Below are 21475 nucleotides of genomic sequence, written 5' to 3'. Positions count from 1 at the left end.
GACTGGATTCTGGTCACTCGTGAGTCCCCAGGGCCAGCCCTTGAAAGGGGTACACGTAGAAAGGCAGGCAGTCTACTCTGGCTAGAGAAGGGGCTGGGGGAGCCTTTGGGAGAGAGACGGGGCCCCATAGGAAACTGGACCTTCCATACCTGGGTCTGATCTACCCAGACCCTCCCAGAACCAACCTGCTGGTGCAAAGGGGTCTAGACAGGCTCAGGACCACTCTGGGGGCATCTTGGCCACCTCCCCGAGGCTCCTTTTCTGTAGTGCAAAGTGTGTTGTAACTATTAAAAGGCTGTCCGAGTAGCTTGCGACGCCATTTACATAAAGCACAAGACCAGGCAAAACTAACCGGAACAGATGCCAGGACAACATCCGCTCAGTGGATGCTCCCCAGCGGAGACTTCCGCAGAGTAGCTGGTGATGCTCTGCTTCTTAATCTGGGTGCAGGTTATTCTGCAAAAATAATGTTTAATGAAAATGCACGGATCTGTGTACTCGAGAAAGCTGCACTTTCTGTACATATTTATTTTACACTTCCACAAAATTTTTAAAAAATGCTAACCAACACGGGAGATGAAGAGTAATAAAACCACAGGAGCCACCAAGCCCACTCCATTTATGGAGCCCTTACCTCCATCCGTGACAGCATCTCTGTATGGGGGGGCGGCGGAGGGGGGGGCGGGCTCTGCTGGGGGTGGGAGTCCAAGGGTGCAGGGAGCTGTCCTGATCTTCCTTCTTAATTACAAGAATGCACCATTTCCGCTTAGATGGGTATCTTTCTGATCAGGAGAAATAGCGAAGTTGTCTAAAATGTCTTCAATCTCACTTCCCAGGAGATTTGAGAAGATGTCTCCCCACCACATCAAAAACAGCGGTGCTCTCATCAGAGGTGGCAGGGAGGCTGAGGGAGCTGGGGGGCGAGGGATGGTCTTTGGTTGCACCCACGACTTTTCAGAGAGGAGGAGGAGGCCCCAGATGGGGGAGGAGAGTGGGTCGCGTCTTCCTGGCAGATGCCCCACGTGTCCGCGTGCAGGCTCTGCCCAGCCGGGATCCGGGCTGGGGGCGCGGAGGGCGGGGCGAGGGGCGTGGAGTCCCGCCCCCGTGGGCGGATCCGCCCATCGGCTCCTCCCCCCGCCCACCTGCCCCCGCCCCGCCTCTCGCCGCCGAGGGTCCCGCTGCCGCGGCGCTCCGGCCTTTCCCCCGACACCCGGCCGGCGCCCGCCCCCAGCCGCCGTCGCGCTCGCCCCGGGCCGGCCCGCGGTGCCCCCCGCCCCGCCCGTGGCCCCGGCAGCCCGGCGCCTCCTCCATGGGTGAGTGCGGGCCCCCGGCCCAGCCCCGCCATGCAGGCCGGCGGGCCTGGCCGCCTCCGCGCCGGCTCGGGGAGGGGCGCGGGCGAGGGGCATCGCGGGCCCGCTGGGGAGTTCTGGGGTACGGGGAAGACCCGTGTGGGGGGCAGGGCCTGCCCCTTCTCCTCGGCAGGCGGGGGCTCAGCCCGCCCCCTCCTCCAGGGAAGGCCTGCTCAAGGTGGGAGGTAGACGCCGGTCTCGGAATCAGGACTGCGGGGGTCCACACCTTGCCCCCGTGTCGGGGCACGCTGCAGCACCCCTTCCCCTGGCTCTGCAAGCTGGCCGGGCGGGCAGCCTCTTAGGCCCCCTTCCCTGCCCCCTCTTCTGCTGCGCCCCAGGAAGAGAGGTGGCTTGGAAGCGGCCAAATTCTGGGATGGGCAGCAGATAAGGGGGACCATTCGGGGCTTTTGCGGGGTTGGGTGTGTGAACCTCCATAGAGGCAGCGATGTGGAGGGCAGGGGTCGGGAGAGATCTTGGACCCCTGGAGTCTCCCTTCCCCTAGCAGTCCTGCAGGGATCCCCCAGGAAACCTGGGGCCCCAAGGTCAATGAGGGCCCCCCCCACACACACACACTAATGGGACAGAGAGGGGGCAGTTTATTTCTAAAGACATTTTCTCCCCGTGGAATCTGGATAATTTCCCTGGGGAGCTGCAACAAGAAAAGGGCTCTGAAAACAGATTCCCTTGCAGATAAGTTGGCATTTAAAAGAGAAAGGGACACTGACCTCCTTTGAAGGGTGCATTGAGGAGACAGCCCCACCCATCCTCTGGTCGGGAGGCTACTGGGGTCCCCCCGGGGGGCCTGGGTGCCCCCACCTGGGCTGCACCCTCCCTGGGCCCCACCCAAATGGTAACTGTCTGCCCCTCTCCTTTGCAGAAGACCGGAGCCTGGCCGAAGAGAAGGGGCTGCACTGTCAGAACCCCGACTGCATGGACAAGGGGCGGGCGGCCAAGGTAGGGAGGCCGGAGGGCCTGGGGGTAGAGGGGACAGGGCTCTAACCATCCTCTATCCAGGCCTGATAGTCACGGGGCTGGCAAGGATGCCGCTGGCTTGGCCACAGTGTCATTTGGGTTCAGAGCTGGGCAGTGCCACAGGGTAGCAGGTCTAAGAGGCAGAGGAGCTGACCCTGGCTCAGAAATGGCGGAGCATGATGTGGGGGAGCTTCCCCAAGGTTAGCAGGAACAGGGGTGCCCAAAGCCCTTTCCTGCACTGTGGTCCCTACAGCCCTGAGGTGACAGGAGCTGCAGCTCCATGTCACAGATGAGGAAGCTGAAAATCAGCAAGAGGGACACCCCCTTTCTCCCCTCTCCCCAGCAAGGTTCTATTCCAGTACCCAACGGGCATCCTTCCTGGGCACCAGGCCATACCTCAGGCCTGGGCATAGGTCAGGGACACTTTGGGACAATGACTGTGGGCCTGGGGATGACAAGCTGGAAGAAGGGACAAACTAGCCTTGGAGTGCTGGGGCTTGGGAGCTAGGGGCGGGCAAGAGGACTAAGGATAAAAATGACAGCGGGGCCACTTCTGCCTGCTACGTGCTGGGTTCTGTGTCTCACATGCTGCTTGTGGCAGCTCTGCCAGGAAGGCATTGTCGCCCTGTTTCCCAGATGAAGATACCAAGGTTCAGAGAGGTCCTGTGACTTGGCTGAGGCCCCATAGCTCATGAGAGCCCGAGCCAGGGTTTGAACCCAAGTTTGGCCCCTCCCAGCACGCCTTTGAGTAATAATCGTCTTAACTGCCAAGCTTCAGTGTGTCAGGCCCAGGCGCTAAGGACTCTGTCTCCCCCCTCCGGCTTCTGACATCTGTCCTGTCATTATTCTCGTTTATAGTTGAGGAGACTGAGGCTCCGAGAGGTGGTGGCTCCCCTAAGAACACATCGCTAGGACGTGGGAGAGCTGAGATGTGAACCAGAACCTAGATCTGTGTGCTCTCTGAGCCCTGTTTCCAACCATGTGTAGCTCAGCTCTGCCAGCTGCAGATTAAAAATGCCATCCCGGTACCCCTCCACCCAGACACTCGCGCTTACATTCTGCCCAGGAAGACCATGGCTAGAAGGAACCGGAGGCCTGTTCTGGGGGCGGGCAGTGGAGGGGGAGGCGTTTCGTTGCCGTGGTCACCGGGCAAGGGGGCGGCGGTGATGTTAGTTGCAGTCTGCTGGCACGGATGGTGCCTGGCATTGGGGCTGTGGTGTTGGCTGGTTGCTCTCACCCAGATGGGATTCCTGGCAACAAACGACCCTCAGGTACCCCCAGCGTACATCCTGCCAGAGGTCTGCAAAGCCTTGGGACCTCTGCCTGACCCGGAGGGGTGGCAAAGGGAGCCAGGCCCCGCTGTCCCAGCCTCTTCTGTGGGCCACTGCTCCTGGGCCAGGCCCTCGAGCTGCTGCAGGAAGGGGCAGGAGTGAGGCCTGTGAGATGAGAGCTGGTGCCAGAGCTCATGTGGGCCCTCGGCAGCCTCCAGGTCCCAGCCCCAGCCTGACCCTGTGCTGCCTGCAACGCAGCACGGCTGATGTTGACGTCAGCAGCCAGAGGGTCACCCAGCCTGCAGAGGGGAGAGCCTGAGCCCCTTTGCTGGTAGGACCCACTTTGGGATTGGTGACACAGACCAGACTTCAGGGACAAGGATGCCTGGGCGATCAGAGGCAGAAGGACCAGTCAGGGAGGACATCCTGGAGGAGGTGCCCTCTGGAGGATGCAAAAATGTAGACAGCAGAGCAGAAGGCATAAGCAGTCCAGGAGGGGGAACTGCCATAGGCGGAAGGGCAGAGGCAGGGACGAAGGGGCGGCAGGCAGGTCTGGCCGAGGGTATGAGCAGGCTGGGGCAGAGGGTGACCAGAGGTGAATGACGCTTGGGTTTGGTGAGAAAAGGAGCAAAGAACATCCTATTGTTTGTAATAATAATAACCAGCACTGAATGAACATGTTTATGTGCCAAGCAGGTTGTTAGGCCCTCATGCTTGGCTCACTGAATCCTCAAGAGAACCTCAGAAGAAAAGCATTACTAGCGTTCTCTGGTGCCCCAGCAGTTAAGAATCTGGCATTGGGAGTTCCCGTCGTGGCGCAGTGGTTAACGAATCCGACTAAGAACCATGAGGTTGCGGGTTCGGTCCCTGCCCTTGCTCAGTGGGTTAAAGGATCTGGTGTTGCCGTGAGCTGTGGTGTAGGTTGCAGACGCGGCTCGGATCCCACGTTACTGTGGCTCTGGCGTAGGCTGGTGGCTACAGCTCTGATTGGACCCCTAGCCTGGGAACCTCCATATGCCGCAGGAGCGGCCCAAGAAATGGCAAAAAAGACCAAAAAAAAAAAAAAAGAATCTGGCATTGTCTCTGCTGTGGGCCACGGATGTGGCTTGGGTTCGATCCCTGGCCCGGGAACTTCAAATACCACGGGGTGCAGTGAAGAAAAAACAAAGAAAGAAAAGCACTATTCTTCTTCCCATGCGAAATGTAGGGAAACTGAGGCTCAGAGAGATGAAAGAACTTTTGCCAGCACGAGTGGCAAAGCTTGGCCTGGAGTGGGTTGGAGGCTGTCTTTCCTCCTCTCCTCCTAGCCATACTAGGAAGCTAGCAGGATATGACTAGCTTTTTTTTTTTTTTTTGAGTTCCCAGGCCAGGGATCAGATCTGAACCGCAGTTGCACCCTAAGCCACAGCTGCGGCAACGCTAGATCCTTAACCCACTGTGCCGGGCTGGGGATCAAACCTGCGTTCCCGTGCTCCCAAGACACCACTGATCCCATTGTGCCACAGCGGGAACTCCAGGATACGACCAGCTTTTGGAAGGAGATGACATCATTCATGCACCAAGTCAGCTTTAAGCACTTGCTGTGCCAGGCCCTGGGGATCTCCAGGGAACAAAGATCCTGCCCTCCTGGAGCTGCATCCCAGCCCCACCAGGAGGAGGAGGGAGGTGGGGACTCGGTTTGTCACGATGGGGAAGGGCCCTCTTCCAACAGGGATGGACCCTTCCGCTTCTGGGCCCACCCCTGAGGTTCTCTTTGAGCCTCTCTTGGATGCTGGGGCTTCTGAGATGAATCAGCCACCCCACCCCTACCTCCTGTCCCTGGAGTTCCCTCCGAGGAGGGGGATAACCAGGATGGGCTCCCTGGAGGAGGCCACTGGTGTCCAGAGAAATGAGGTAATGAGATGGAAGAAAGCTGAGTGAGCAGGGAGGGATGCTGGGCTGTAAGGAGGAAGCGGGGCTCAGGGGATGGGGAGAGGAGGCAAAGCTGAACAGGGACTCCCTGATGTCCAGGTGAGGTGTCTGGACTCCCTGCCTGGGGGACCACAGGAACGAAGTGGGGTCCCTCCCCTTCCCCAGGATGCAGGTGTATAGAGTAGCCCACACCTGTGAACTCCAGGATCAAAGTCCACCCCTTTCCAGCTGTGTGACCTTGGGCAAGTCCCTGTACCTCTCTGTGTCTCAGTTTCCTTGTGTGGAAACTGGGGTGTCTAGAGTTAAGACGGGAATGAAAAGAGAGTTCCAATATGAAGTACTTAGGACAGAGCATGGCACACTGTGATCATGTGCTCATCGACCGTGGAGGGGGGAGAGACAGACCCCTAGGCTTGGAGCGCCACCCCCCCCCCCGCTTGCCGAACCGAGATCTGAGACCTCTCTGGATTCCATCCCAGACCCCAGCTGCCACCACCCAGCCAGACAAATGCTTATTGCACATCTGTCCTGTTCCCAGGGCAGGTGTCCTGTCATGATGGTGTCACGGTGACACGGTGGGTGTCCCTGCCCTCCTGCCAGTTAACCACAGGACAGACCCTGGGCCCCCTTGAGCTGGGCACTCTGGTGACGGTCTGTACAGCGCTTCTCAGGTCACAAGGGGACATGGAGGAGGGCTGACACTGGCCTGAGCGACCACATTCGAGGGGACAGAAAACTTGGGTTGTTTATTCTGGAGATGGGACCCTCAGGGCCCTGTCCTCAAAGCTAATCACTCTAGCGGCCATCATTTATTTAGCACCTACCCATGTGTGCGTGGCCCTGCTTTAGTGCTTCACCGCAGAAGCCTGGTTTTCACACCCATCCGTGCAGCAGGGGCCACCCCTTCTCCATGTTAGAGACAGGACACTGAGAAGCAGGCAAGGCTAGGACTCAACCAGGTCCTCAGAGCCACCCATTTCTAAGGACCTGTCAGGAGGAAAGGGAGGTGAGTTTTTCTGCTTGGCTCCCAAAGGGCCCTGGCGGGGAGGTGAGCTTCGGTGCAGTAAAGGCAAGCGTTTCCAAGCTATTCCCTGGGGTGTAGGTAGTGAGCGCCCCATCCCTAGAGGTATTTAAGCAGGGAGTGTGGAGCTTGGATTTGATGACTTCAGCCTAACAGTGGACTGTGAGCTGGCAGGGATGAGTCAGGAGAGGCGGTGTGCGTGTCTAGGGAGGGGCCGTCAGATGAAGAGCAGGGGACACAGGGCAGAGGAAGGGGTGGACCTGAGATCCTTGAGGAGGAAGAATGGGCAGGATGTAGTGAATAATGCCAGAGGGAGTCACCTAGTCTCCCGGGCATTGCTTTGAGGGTAAGAGGTAGGAGGCCGCGGTGCCCTAGGGAATGGCCAGATTCTGAGGCTCTCTGGAAGTAACTGGTCCTTTGAAATGCTGGTCAGCTGTAGACAGAGGCAGTCCAGCGTGTAGCTGGAGAATGGAGCAGGACCAGAGAAGCCATGCCAGTATTAGGGGCTCTGGCTGAGGAGTTGAGAGGGGTGCCTAAGGGTGAGGACAGGGGACCCACCACCTGCAACCTGGCCCCAGGGAGGTCAGGGCTCCGAGGAGGGGAGCTCCCAAGAGGAGGGGTCTCCAGCAGCCTGGAAGCCCCCGCCTGGTGAGGGACCTGATGGAGGGGATCTAGAACTGGGCAAGTGCAGCTAGGCCTGAACCCAGCAGTGCCCATCTGGTGAGCTGCGTAATTAGGGAAGCGGGAAGCGGGCCGTGTGCTTGGCGCCCAGCTGCCTGCCTCCTCAGTGGGATCCCTGTGTCCCCAAACACTGCCTCCACTCCCAGTCCCAAGTGCAGAGTTATTTTAAACTCAAAGCTGCTGGGAACCACCAAGGGCGGAATGGCCCCCTCTTTCAGCCTTGATAGGCATGGGCCAGGAAGAAAGAGGGTGGCTCGGAGATAGGCGGGCCCCTTTCTCAGGCGCCTCGGAGGGCGCAGTTCAGAATCCAGCGGAAGCGAGCCTGGCTTGGGGCGACTCCTAGGGCGGGTTGGGCCTGAGGGTCCCTCTGCCTGGACCCGGGGGTGGGGGTGGGGGTGGACCAGGGTTGAGGGGAGCAGCATCCCCCCGCGGGCCCCCCTCGGAGGCGGGTGAGCCCCCATCTTCAAGCCCAGGTTAAAGACTACAGACTTTGAACTTTCCGCAGGTCTGCAAGGGCAGGCCCCTCGCCCGCAGGCTGGATCCTAGGTCACCCCCAAGCGCCAGCCGGCCTTGCTGCCAGCCCCTGGGCCCCGGGGTGGGGCGCCGGGCGCTTCCCGGGATCGCAGCCCCTCCCCCGCCCCAGCCGGGCGCGCGTTGGTACGTCCCGGCCCGCCCAGGTGGTAGCGCCCGCGCCGGCCTACCGTAATTCCCCTACGTCCGGCGCCCCCCGCCGGCGCAGAGCGGACTGAGCCCGCCCCGCTCCTCCGGTGCCCCTCGCCCTGAGGGCCCCGGGGAGCTTTGGCAGCCTAGGCCCGAGCCCCAGCCACTGGAGAGGAGACCCATGTCCCTAGGTGAGTCTCACAGGGGAGCTGGGGTCCGGACGGGGGTGGGCCCGGGCGCTAAGTTTCCCCCCGAATTAATGGGCAGAACCTGGGATTGGAGTGTCCCGCATAGTCCTAGGACTGCGGGTGGGTATCGATGGGCCCCACTGGCTCAAACCTCGCTTACTTGAAGATAGAATGGGCTCAAGCGCCCGCCCCCACAGCGGCGCTAGCGCGGAGTGGCTGGGAGAAAAGACCTTGAGGCCTGTAGGGCCCCGGCCCTGGTGCGCGGGCTGCTGGTGGGGCGAGGGGAGGCGAAGGGGCTTTGGTGCGAAGGGTTCCCCCACTCTGCCGCATCTGGGTGTCCGAGTCGGTCCAGGCGGAAAGTCCCCTCGAGGCCGGCAGGGGGCGCGAGAGCTTCACCTGGGCCGGGCCTGGCACCCGCGACGGGGAAGGGAGGGGAGAGGGAGAGGACCTAGGAAGCCAGGAGAGGCCCTGGCCCGCCTTGATGAAGGACTGAGAACGGGAGGCCGAGGGGACCCTGGGCCCTACAGATTCCTCCACAACCTTCCCCAGGGTTGGGGGCCCCAGGAGGATTTCACTATTCCTCTGCCCCTTTGCCAGAGTTCAGACACACATTAGGACCCAGCAGCCGGCACCAGATAGAAAATTCTAGAGAACTGGCCAGTGCTCTCTGCACAGGCAGGGAAGAGCAGGGGGGTAGGTGGGCCCCAGGAGCAGATCCTCTGCAGCCCAAGCCTGTGCCCTGCCCCACACCTTCCCAAGGAGCCTTTTATGTGACTCTGAAGAGGTGCCAGCAGAAGGCACAGGCTGCCATGCTGGGGTCCTGGCACGTTTGTGCAGGGACTGGGCAGGAGGTGAAGTTCGTAGACCACAGCCTCTCTTTCTCTGCCTAGCACCTGTCCCAGCTGGGTGGCTCCCTGGGATGGAAGAGGCCTAGCTGGCTTCTGGAGCCAGTGCAGTGGGGCTGGCCTGCGGAGAGGTTCTGTACATCCCTGCTGTCTGCCAAGCACAGGGCAGGGCCTTAGGGCAGGCTCTGCCTCCAGGTGGACTCCAGAACCTAGGACCAGGGGTGAGGCCCAGGCCTCGGGGAAAGGAGGAGCCAGGTGGGCCATTGGGAGCAGGAGATCAGCCTGGCAGAGGTGGCTCCTCCCCGGCCACCCTGCCCACATATGCAGCCTCCACCCCTGGGTTTCCAAGGTGCCAGATGGGGCCTCGGGGCTGGTAGGCACCCATGGGAGCTTAGCTCAGGTTGGAAGCCCCGGGCAGGAAGCCCCAACTCCTGGTTCCAGGCCAGTCTCCTGTGGACAGAGCACGGAGCTGGCCCCAGGCCTTGGCCCAGACCTGTGACCTCTCCTAGATGGGGAGCACCCTCTCCTACTGCAGACCAGGCTGGGGCCCCAACCCATTGTGGGGGAGGGGATGACACAGGCCTCTGCTTTTCCAGGGCTGGGGAGGTGATGCCAGGCGGGAGTTGCGGGGTGGGGGGGTGGCGGGGGGGGGGGTGCTCCTGCCTTGGAGACTCCATTATTCATCAGCGCCAGCATCTGGTTTCTGGATATCAGTTTCAACAAGCCAGTCCTGACTCATGAGCCTCGAGGTGGGGCTGTGCTGGGGAGGGAGTCAGGGGCTGGGACCTTTGGGACCTGCACTTGGGCTATTTCAGGTCCCTGGTGTTGGGGGGGGCTCCTCCCTCCCCTGGTGCAGGGGCCTGGGGTTCCTTTCCTCCCCTGCTCTGCAGGGCCCTTAATCCTGTGCTCTTGGCCCTGGGGTAGCAGGGCGCTGGCCTTCCCAGGAGCAGCCCCAGCCCTGACTGGAGGACACAAGCAGGAGCCTGGCTCGGGGATGGCCAGGACCTGGTCACTCGGGCGACCTCTGATAACCTTCCCTGGGCCCAGCCCCGTTAGTCTCCACTTGATGCAACCTGATGATCCCAGGTCAGTGGTCTTGGGACTCTGCCCTGTCGACAAGGGGGTGGACCTCAAGGCCCTGCTGCCCTAACCAACACTGGCTGGGCTTCGTGCCCCCACGCCCCCCTGTGCCTGAGGCACACAGGTGAGGGTCCAAAGCAAGAGCACCCGCTTCCCCGCTTACCAGCTGGCACTGTGGGAACAAGCCACTGTAGTTTCCCAAATCTCAGTTTCTTTGTTGAATGGGGATAGTAGCAGTATCTCCTCCTTATGGTCTTTGAGAAGAGGAAACAAGATTTGGCACAGGCCTAGCACTTGGGAATGCTCAGTGGGTGGCCTGGGGGGGCAGCCCAGAGGCAGGGGGCAACCCCACCAGGCTTTGAGGTGGAAACTGACCTGCCTGGGGCCAGCCAGCCAAGGCAACCGTTGCTAGGAGGAAGGAGAGAACCTGCCGTCAGGCGGTGGGGAAAGCTTTGTTGACCACTGGTCTTAGGAAGGGACATCCAGGCTGAGACCTTCCTAGCCCAATGCCCTTGTCTGGCACAACTCCTCTGCCTCCCTTTTTCCACGCATAGCCCATCCACGCTGGGCACCCGTGGTGGCCAGGGCTGCTCTAAGGGCCAAGGATGAAGCACGGGCCAGACAGCCAAGACCCCGGCCTCTGGAGAGGATATTCTAACAGGGAAGGGTGATGATGGAGAAGCGAATGAACGGTCCCTTGTGGCACAGCAGGTTAAAGATCTGGTGTCGTCACTGCTGGTGTCTCGGATCACTGCTGTGGTTCCGATTCGATCCCTGGCCCAGGAACTTCCACATGCCGAGGGCACGGCCAAAACAAAAAAGTGAACAAAGAAATAAAATAATTTCAGGTTGGGAGTTCCCGTCGTGGCTCAACAGGTTAAGAACCCCACTGGTATCCATGAGGATGTGGGTTCAATCCCTGGCCTTGCTCAGTGGGTTAAGGATCTGGCATTGCCATGAACTGTGGTATAAGTTGCAGATGTGACTCACACATGGCGTGGCCGTGGCGTAGGCCGGCAGCTGCAGCTCCAGTTCAACCCTTAGCCTGGGAACTTCCATATGCCATGGGTGCAGCCCTAAAAAGAAAAAAAAAAAAAAAAAACTTCAGGTAGTAATAGATGCTTCAGAGGAAATGATTCAGTTTAAGGGGATTGAGGGTTCCAGGGTGAGGGCCGTTTATTTTGTTAGGAGGGTAAAGGCTGCCTGTGGAGATAGCATTAAGTCGGGGCCCAAGGTCAGCTATTGAAAGATCCAGGACACAGGGTGTTCCGAGAGCACAGAGGGGCGGGCCCTGAGTGTGGTGAGTTGTAGGGCCCAGCATGGCAGGCCTCTTGGGATTTTATTTTAAGCAAGACGGGAAGCCGCAGGAAGGTTTGTGGGGGAGTGACGTGATCAGGTTTTAGTTTTCATAAGGTTTGCTTATGGTGTGGACAGTGACTCAGGATTTGGGAGCACAGGTGGCCCTTAAAATCTCCTGGCCTGAGTAAATTGCTGTTCCCCCGGAACCTTCAGAAAGCCTTGCTCCCGCCACCCTCGTTCCCTGCAGAACCAAACCAAGGAGGAGCTGCCCTCCAGGGTTTGGTGGTGGTGGTGGGGATGATGACGGCATGGCCCCCTCCCCGGTGGACACTGAGAACCGCCGCAGGAAGGCCATTCCGGAGCCCCAGAGTCAGAAGTCTGGGTGGCAGTCACTTTATCCCCTCGCGATGAATGAGGGTAATAGGGCCTGCCTCCACCTCGCGGGAAGGAGCCATTTGACAGCCTACCGTGTGGACCCCAGCGCCACACCCCAATCCTGGTCGGCGCCCTCTCTGGCTCTGATGAGCGCCCCCTGGCGGTAGGGCACGCGCTTGGCCTTGAGCCCGGAGGGACCAGCCAGGAGCAGCAGGGACCTCCCGGAAAGCTGAGTTGGGCTTCGGGCTTTTCCGACGCCTCGTCTCACTCAGCTCCGGGGGTCGTCCCCAAAGACTGTCCTCTCCAGCCGGCGCACCTGCCCTCCCCCCCGCCCGCCACCTCCACCCGTGCTCACCGCTCTGCTCTGCTCTGTCAACATCATTGTCCTGGGCAGTGGGAGCACGGGTCCCACCGGGTTGTGGGCGGGCACTAAGACGACCCTCAGTGGGGCCTCTGAGCGCAGGTTGTGTGGCTGGAACGGGGAAGCTGGTGGTCTGAGCAGTGACAGATACCTCGGGCCTGGACAGCAGGGTCTGAGGACTTGGAGGGGGATGTGTCCCTGGTCCGGTCCCCCCCTTCTGTCCCCAGCATTAAGGGAGGGAGAAGGGGTCCCCTGGGCTGAGGCTCCGAGGCGGGGGTCCCCAGGACTGGAGGGAGGGGCTGATTCCCTTTTGGCCTGGAGAGACCCTCTGTGCGTTGGGGTAGGGTGGAGGTCAGAGTAGAGTGGAGCGCCCATGGGGCTGGGCGGGGGTCGGCGTTCCGCGGTCAAGACGAAGGGGATTGTCACCCGCAGGTTCCCCCCCCCCGCCCCGCCCCCAGCATCCAGGGAGCTCCCCTGGGGGAGGGAGGAGAGGGACCCGCGGAGCCGGGATCTTTGCGCCGGGGGTGGGGCCTGGGGGTCAGAGCGGGGCTGCGGGCTGGAGGGTGTTCCCGGCCCGGGCCCCCCGCCCCCCCCACCCCCGGTCCCGGCGCGCTCGGCGGGCGGGCGCGGCCGCACAATGGCAGGAAGCGGGGCTCCGCGCTTTGTCCGGCGGGCGGGCGGCGCAGACCGGCGCTTCCTCCGGCCGCCATGGGGACGGGACCCGGCGTCTCCGGGCGCCGCGCGGCCTCCAGGCCGAGCCCCGGGCTGCCCTCCCGGGACTCGGAGCCCGGCGGGGGCGGGGGTCGAGGCCGCGACGGGGAAGACCAGGTACGGGCGCGGGCTGCCGGGCGGGAGGCCGGGGCGGGCGCGCGCTCCCTCCTCCGCGCGCCTCCAAGCGCATCGGGCACGCGGCGGCCCAGTCCCTGCCCCGGGCGCACACGGCGGCGGGCAGGGGGCCGGCGAGGGGCTGGGGGCGTGAGATGCGTCCCCCACGCCGGCGTCAAGGGCACCAGGCGGCGGAGGGGTCCGCCGGTCCCCGGCCTTTTGTGTGTGAGGCTGACTCCGGACACACCTGTGGCTCCCGGGCCCCCGCATGGGCCTCCCTCCCCTTTCCTTCCTCTGCCCAGGCCCTGCCCGCACCCCTCCTACTCCTGCCTCTGGCCGCCACCCTGGCCTGACAGGGAAGACTGATTTCTGGTGCCCCCCATCCTCGTGGGGGTTAGCTTTGACCTTGCTCCCTTAAGGCCCGCCGGCCCCGCCCCGCTATTCTTAAAACCGTCCTCCATCCGCTGCCTTTGGAGATGCGGTGGGCCCTGGGTGTTCCATTCGGTGGGCTCTCCCCTCTTTGGGTTGAATCCTGGGAACTTTGGGCCCTGGGCCCTGCTGTCTGTTCCCAGATGGCAGGGGTGCCACCACCACGGGCAGCATCAAGGAGGGAGTAACCCTGGCTCTGAGGGAAGGGGACCAAGAGTCTGGCTTTGGGCAGGGGCTATGGAACTTTAGTGCTGGAGAGACCCCCCCCCCAACCCCAGAAGGAGCAGTGGGGACCCTGAGGTTTGAGGGTGGAGGTGTGAGAAGTAGAGGGGCAGACACAGTGCGAGCCAGTTCTGCCCACCCCCCCAACCCCAGAAGGAGCAGTGGGGACCCTGAGGTTTGAGGGTGGAGGTGTGAGAAGTAGAGGGGCAGACACAGTGCGAGCCAGTTCTGCCCACCCCAGGCTCCAGCCCCGGCCTCCCAGTTGAGCAAGCAATTCTCCCTGGGGATCCTTGCAACGTCATCCTCAGCCAGACCTGCTGAACAGACGTGGTTCAGATCCTGGGCCTGACCCTCCTGCAGCGCCTGGTGTCCCTGAGCCTGGGGGGGGGGGAGCAGAGGAGGTCAGCCACCAGCTGGGCTCCCATCATTATTATTAGCCTGAGTGTAAGTAGTAACAGCAGTAGTAAGTAGGAGGAGGAGGAGGTGGTGAGAACCAAAGCCCACCCCCAGCTCCTGCAGTGCTGGGAAGTGAATCTGCTCATACCCAGGGTCTCACAGGGCAGGGACCCAGTAGATGCATGTTTGTTGACTCTGCCATAAGGACTGAATCTGTGACATTTGCTCTCTGTATACTGGATTGGTTCGAAAATGAGATTGTGGCACAAAACCAGGGACTTGGACTGGAAGGGCCCCCAAGACCGCCCCGCCCCCTCCACAGAACCCCACAATCTAGCATGACTCCTGCCATGTCACACCCACCCCCTCCCGTCCACTGTGAGGCCAGGGCCTGGGCAGTTGGTAGGTCCACAGCCGCACTGCCCAGTACCTGGCCTGGCCTTCACCAGAAAAAATGAAGCTGCTGGGGAAATGGAGAGAGGCCTGGAAGGGGCTGGGCGGGTGCGGGGGGAGGCTGTGCCAGGCTGGCTGCCCAGCCAGCTGTGGGTCTCCAGGGAGGAAGGGCCAAGCGCTTCCCCAAATTTGTTGTCCAGGGGAGGTGCTCACAGCGGAGATCCCAGCATCTGCAAGGGCAGGCCCTCTGTCTCAAGGGCCCTGGGAAGGGAGGCGTTTTCACACCTTCTTTAGCAGTAGGTCAAAAAAGATAGAAGCAGGAACAGTGGAGTTCCCGCTGTGGTGCAGCAGATCCATCAGAGACATCCCTGGAGGCTGGGATGGAGGGTCAGTCCCCGGCCTGGCAGAGCCGGTTAAGGAGCGGCATTGTCCCAGCAGCACCGTAGGTCGCAACTACAGCTCAGATCTGATCCCCGGCCCAGAAACTCCATATTCTTCAGGGCAGCCAAAAGAAAAAAAAAAGAGGAGATGGGATTAAGATGGCGGAATAGAAGGACTGGAGCTCAACTTCTCTCCTAAAAACAAAATCCACAACTAAAGACTGAGCAATCTCCACCCAAATGGACCGGAAACCTTAAAAAAGATACCCTACTCCAGAAGAAAAAGAGGAGGCCACATCAAGAGGTAGGAGGGGCCACTTCATGATATAAACAACCCCATACCTCCTGGGTGGGAAGCTCCACAGACTGGTTCACAGAGACTCACCTACAGGAGTGAGAGATCTGAGCCACACATCAAACTCTCACGTGTGGAGATCTGGCACAGGGAGAAAGAGCCCCGGAGCATCTGGCATTGAAGGCCAGTGGGGCTTGTGCACAGGAGCTCCACGGGACTGGGGGACACGGAGACCCCATTCTTAAAAGGCACACACAGACTTTCATGTGCACTGGGTCCCAGGGCAGAGCGAGATCTCCAAGGGAACCTGGGTCAACCCTGACCGCAGTTCTTGGAGGACATCCTGGGAAAACAGGGGTGAACGTGGCTTGTTGTGAGGGAAGGACATTGAAAGCAAGGCTCTCGGGATATTCAGCAGCAGTGCCTTTCTCTGGAGGGGGCCATTTTGGGAAAATCTGGCCCCACCCATCAGTCAGCCACTGAGAAGCCCCAGGGCAAACAACAACCCAGGTGGGATCACAGCCCCACCCCTCAGTAAAGGCTACCTAAAGACCCCTCAGGCACCCAGCTGCCTCTAATCCCATCCAGAGACGAAGCCCCACCCACCAGAGGGATTAGAATCGGCTCCTCCTACCAGGGGGCAGGCATCAGCCCCTCCCATCAGGAAGCCTACAGCAAGCTCCCCATACCGACCTCAGCCACAAGGGGGGCAGACACCAGAAGTAAGAGAGGCTCAACTCTATTATTTGTAAGAAGGTCACCACACCAAAAACCTATAAAAATGAAAAGACAGAGGACTATAACTCAGATGAGGGAGAAAGGAAAACCCCAGAAAGACAGCTAAGCCATGAGGAGATTCTCAGCCTCCAGGAAAAAGACTTTAGACTGTTGATGCTGAAGATGATGCAAGATGTTGGAGATAAACTGGAGGCAAAGATGGATAACTTACAGGAAATACTGACCAAAGAGATACAAGATATAAAACTTAAACAAGAAGAGATGCAAAATACAATAACTGAAATAAAAAATTAACTAGAAGCAGCCAACAGCAGAGTACAGGAGGCAGAAGAATGAATAAGTGAGGTGGAGGACAGACTAGTGGAAATTATGGATGCAGAACAGAAAAGAGAAAAAAGATTGAAAAAAAATGAAGAGAGTCTCAGGGAACTCTGGGACAAGGTTAAACGCACCAACATCCGTATTATAGGGGTGCCAGAAGGAGAAGAGAGAGAGAAGGGGACAGAAAAAATATTCCAAGAGATAATAGCCAAAAACTTCCCTAACATGGGAAAGGAACCACTCACTCAAATCCAGGAGGCACAGTGAGTACCATAGAAAATAAACCCAAGGAGGAACACCCCGAGACACATACTAATCAAACTGACCAAAATTAAAGACAAAGAGAAAATCTTGAAAGCAGCAAGGGAAAAGAAACAAGTAACATACAAGGGAACCCCGATAAGGCTATTGGCAGATTTTTCAGCAGAAACTCTGCAGGCCAGAAGGGAGTGGCATGATATACTCAACAAGTGGTGAAAGGAAAAAACCTCTAACCAAGATTACTCTACCCAGCAAGGCTCTCATTCAGATTTGAAGGAGAAATCAAAACCTTCACAGATAAGCAAAAGCTGAGAGAATTCAGCAACACTAAACCAACCTTACAACAAATACTAAAGGAACATCTATAGGCAGAAAAGAAGAGAAGAAGGAAAGGAAAAAGAGCAGCAAAAACAAATCCAAAGTAATTAATAAAATGGCAATAAGAACATACATATCAATAATTACCTTAAATGTGAATGGACTATACGCCCCAGCCAAAAGACATAGACTGGCTGAATGGATACAAAAACAAGACCCATATATATGCTGTCTTCAAGAGACCCACTTCACTTCTAGGGACACATACAAATTGAAAGTGAGAGGATGGAAGAAAATATTTCATACAAACGGGGATCAAAAGAAAAAAAAAGAAACAGCTGTTCTGGAGTTTCCGTCATGGCTCAGTGGTTAACGAATCCGACTAGAAACCATGAGGTTGTAGGTTCGATCCCTGGCCATGCTCAGAGGGTTAAGGATCCGGCGTTGCCATGAGCTGTGGTGTCGGATGCAGACATGGCTCGGATCCCACGTTGCTGTGGCTGTGGTGTAGGCCGATGGCTACAGCTCTGGTTAGACCCCCTAGTCTGGGAACCTCCAGACGCCACGGGAGCGGCCCTAGAAAAGGCGGGAAAAAAAAAAAAAAAAGAAACAGTTGTTCTGGCCGAAGGGTGCTCGTCACCCCGGCCTCAGCCCCGAGAGACACATGAAGCCTGTTGAAGAGGGTGTGAAAGTGCAGGGCATCTGGTGCCCAGGCTGCCATTGGGAATATGGGACTTAATGCCCAGGGCCCGCCCCCTGGAGGCAGTGCCCTCCTCAGTCTTCCAGCTGTCATCTCAGTGTCCCTCTTCCCTTTTTTGTCTGAGGGAAGAGTAGAGGGGACACGAGAGCCCAAACAGCCAGCATCAAACTATACTTGATTCCCTCTTGTCTGCACAGCCCCCTGGGCTGCCCCAGGGCCAGCCTCCCCAACTCCTCTGTCCCTTCTCCACAACCCAAGAGAGGGTGGAAATGTAATGAAAATATGGGATGTGGGGCTACATATCCTGTCTTCAAATCCTGACTCCACTAGCTGTGTGATCTTAGACAAGCCACGTAACCTCTCTGAGCCTCGCTTTCCTCTTGGGTAAAATACAATCAGAGACTGCCCTTCTTTTCCGGGATGAGGAGCCCTCAGTGCAGCCCCAGGCACATGATGAACGCGTTATGCATGATCCGACTTTTTCAGCTTCCTCCTCCCTTCTCTCTCGGGCCACCTTCTCTGCTGTCTAAGCCATCCTCGCCCTGTCTGTCACCTGGAAACTCTCGAATGGGCTCTCTCCAGCCCAGATGTCCCGCGGTCCTCCATCACGCCGCTTCATCACGGAGCCAGCACGGAGGGAGCGGCTAGGACTGGAGAGACGGCAGTGAGCTGGACAGACCAAAATTGCTGTCCTTGTAGGGCTGACGGGGCCAAAACACGCAGATGTCTGCTGCAGAAAGTGTGAAGGAGAGAAGGGAGGGTGGCGGGGAGCATGGAGGAGTGGAGACCTTAGACGGGCGAGAAGGTGAGTTTCCAGTGAAGACCTGCAGGAAGGGAGGCAGCTGGTCGTTGCAGGATCCAGGGAAAAGCATTTCCAACTGAGGGACTGGCAGATGCCAAGGCTCAGAGGTGGGGCACGGCTGAACAAGCAGGTCGGAAATGCCCTAAGAGGGAGTTCCTGTCGTGGCTCAGTGGTTGACGAATCCGTCTAGGAACCATGAGGTTGCGGGTTCGGTCCCTGCCCTTGCTCAGTGGGTTAAGGATCTGGCGTTGCCGTGAGCTCTGGTGTAGGTCGCAGACGCGGCTTGGATCCTGCGTTGCTGTGGCTCTGGTGTAGGTCGGCGGCGACAGCTCCTGTTTGACTCCTAGCCTGGGAACCTCTATATGCCGCAGGAGTGACCCTAGAAATGGCAAAAAGACAAAACAAAAAAAAAAAAAAGAAAAAGAAAAAAGAAATGCCCTAAGAGGAATTGCTGCTGCTGTGATAAAACGGGATCTGAGGCATCGCTGTAGTGCCAGGACCTGGGTTCGAGCCCCACCTGGCACAATGGGTTAAAGGATCCGTGTTCCCCTAACTGTGGTGTAGGTCGCAGCTGTGGCTCAGAAGTGACCTCTGAACCAGGAACTCCATATACCATGGGGCGGCCCAAAAAGACAAAAAAAAAAAAAAAAAAAGGCCGTATGATACCACTTACATGTGGAACGCAGGAGCTCCCTGGCAGCTTAGTGGTTTGAGGATCCGATGTCATCACTGCTATGGATCCCTGGCCTGGGAACTTCCACCTGGCCGTGGATGCAGCCAATAAATAAATAAACAAAACACAGATGGGGAGTTCCCGTTGTGGTGCAGCAGAAACAAATCTGACTAGGAATCATGAGGTTGCAGGTTCGATCCCTGGCCTCGTTCAGTGGGTTAAGGATCTGACGTTGCTGTGGCTCTGGTGAAGGCCAGCAGCTACAGTTCCGATCAGACCCCTAATCTGGGAACCTCCGTATGCTGTGGGTGTGGCCCTAGAAAATACAAAAAAAATAAAAATAAAAATACAAAGAACATGTCAGAGAGGGCAGGAGGCCAGTGGCGGCAGTGGAGGGAGCCAGGATGGGAGAGCAGGTGTGGAGGCCAGGTTACCAGCTGGAGGGGGGGAATGGGTCGTGTTGCAGGGTTTTGAGGAGGTACACGGGACTCTTGTGGTTGCTCATGGAGAACAGACTGGGGTCAAGGGTCAAGGGCAGAAGCGGGAGGCCAGCCTTGCAGCCTTGTCCTCCGGTGGAGGGGCGGTGGGGATGCGGCAGAGGTGGCTTGGAGGGGGTGGCTGGGTTGAAGCTTTGGATGGTAAGGGTGGAACTGGCAGAGCTGTTTGCCTGGATGGGGAATAACAGAAAGCTCCCAGGGGACGCCCTAGGATGGCCCTAGTGAATCCAGGTGGCTTTAGAGCAGCAGAAGTTTTGAAGTTCTTCCGGGGCACAAGGAGGTAAGGATCTGGCGTTGTCGCTGCAGTGGCACGGGTTTGCTCCCTGGCTTGGGAACTTCCGCATGCTGCAGGCACGGCCAAAAAAAAAGAAAAAAGGGTTGGGGGAAGAATAACAGAAGTTTATTCTCTCTGAGTTCTGAGGCCGTAAGTTCCAAGTTGCGGTGCTGGCGGTGAGGGGAGGGGCCTTCCTTGCTTCTTCCGGCTTCTGGCACCTCCAGGGCTTGTAGCTGCCTCCCTCTACCTGCTGCCTCTGTGGTTACATGGCCTTCTGCCCGTGGGTCCTGTCTCTGTCTCTCTTTTTGTGGTTGTTTTTGGCTGTGCCCGTAGCATGTGGAAGTTCTTGGGCCAGGGATTGAACCCAGTGATCGACCAGAGCTGTTGCAGTGGCAATGCCGGATCCTTCACCACTAGGCCACCAGGGAGCTCCTCTACTCCATAAGGACACCAGTCCTGTGCCTGCCCTTACTCTGTGCTGGATGCTTCCCGACCCCAGCGTGACCGCATCCTGACTCATGACATCTGCCATGACCCTGGGTCCGATAAGGTCCCATTCTCCAGCACAAGGGCTTAGGACTGCCCCTGTTTTTGTGGGGGACACAATCCAACCCACGACACCACCCCTGGAAGGTGTGGTCAGTAACTCGAATAGAGGGACTGGGTGGAAAAGTTTGGGAGGGCACGTGCGGCTGTTTCAAGTGTGAGATGTTTGCTGGGCTCCATGGGGAGAATGGAGAAAGTTGGTCCAGGGTCCGGGGCGAGGTCCAGACTGGAGATCTCCCTCTGGGAGCCCTCGGCATGAGACTAGCTGAGTCCCTGGTGGGTGGATGCAGACTGAGAGAGGGCAGGAAGCAGGCGGGGGCCTGGGAGGGGAGAGAACCAGCAGAGCATGGACGCTGGGGGCCGAGGAAGAAACGGTTTCTAAAAGACCCCCCGTGTCAAATGCTGGATCCTGGGAGGGCAGACAGAGGACTTAGAAACGTGCGTGTCCTTGGGGACCTGAGAAGAGTAAATCGAGGAAGGGGCAGGAAGTTGATGGAAGAGGTCTGAGAGAAAATGGAAGAATTAGAACACCTGGGAGTTCCCTGGTTGCTCAGTGGGTTAAGGACCTGGGGTTGTCCCTGCTGTGGCTCTGTTCATTGTGGGGCGCAGGCTCAGTCCCTGGCCCGGGAAATTTCTCATGCGGTGGGTGTGGCCAAAAAAGAGAAAAAAAATCTCCAATTGCAATTGTCATAGTAATACTTGATTTAGGCAAGAGTCATCCTTGAGGTTTCAAGCTCTAGATTGTAAGATTTCTGGTGAACACCTGGAAAGTGACACCTCACAGTGTCACCCCAGGATGACTTGTGTAGTACAGAGATAAGGGACTTTACAAAGGACGGCAAGATCCCCAGATGATCTGGCAGCTGGGGACACCGAGGAGGACACAGACTGCTCTCTGGTGTCCGTGCTCAAACGCTCAGCCTGAAACTCCGAGAGACCTGCGGATGAATCCACTTGGAGGGGATTTTTGCCAGACCACTGGCTTGGCTGCCTCAAAGACATCCATGTCATGGGAGTTCCCGCTGTGGCTCAGTGGGCTAAAGATCTGGCGTTTGGAGTTCTCATTGTGCCTCAGCAGTAGCAAGTCCACCTAGTATCCGTGAGGTCATGAGTTCGATCCCTGGCTTTGCTCAGTGGGTTAAGGATATGGCGTTGCCAGGAGCTGCGGTGTAGGTCACAGACGTGGCTTGGATCCCACGTTACTGTGGCTGTGACGTAGGCCGGCAGCTGTAGCTCCAATTGGACCCCTAGCCTGGGAACCTCCATATGCTGCGAGTGGGCCCTGAAAGCAAAAAAAAAAAAAAAAAGCCCGGGCTTTACCTGGGCAGATGCCAACACCATCCTGACTCCTGCATTAGCCCTTTCATGCCCTAACTTAGAAATCCAGGCGGG

The 21475-nt window shown here is 58.4% G+C and overlaps 1 protein-coding gene across 6 annotated transcripts in view; it reads left to right on the top strand.

Moving 5' to 3' along the window:
• Nucleotides 1–21475, top strand: part of PLEKHG5 (pleckstrin homology and RhoGEF domain containing G5) — a 40766-nt gene that overhangs the window by 8152 nt on the left and 11139 nt on the right. For 2 of the 6 annotated variants that reach the window (XM_047791267.1, XM_047791268.1), the window contains exon 2: nt 2227–2303. In XM_047791267.1, coding sequence (XP_047647223.1) covers nt 2280–2303 — 24 coding nt within the window. In that variant the 5' untranslated portion in view covers nt 2227–2279. Of the gene's footprint in view, nt 1–1274; nt 1314–2226; nt 2304–7915; nt 8057–12695; nt 12842–21475 lie in introns of those variants that run through there. The other 4 variants (XM_047791269.1, XM_047791272.1, XM_047791270.1 and 1 more) reach the window with 3 other exon arrangements.

Source organism: Phacochoerus africanus, chromosome 8, assembly GCF_016906955.1.
Source record: "Phacochoerus africanus isolate WHEZ1 chromosome 8, ROS_Pafr_v1, whole genome shotgun sequence".
Taxonomy (NCBI): Eukaryota; Metazoa; Chordata; class Mammalia; order Artiodactyla; family Suidae; genus Phacochoerus; species Phacochoerus africanus.
The sequence above is the reverse complement of the archived record's forward strand: the minus strand, read 5'-3'. Positions and strand labels throughout refer to the sequence as shown.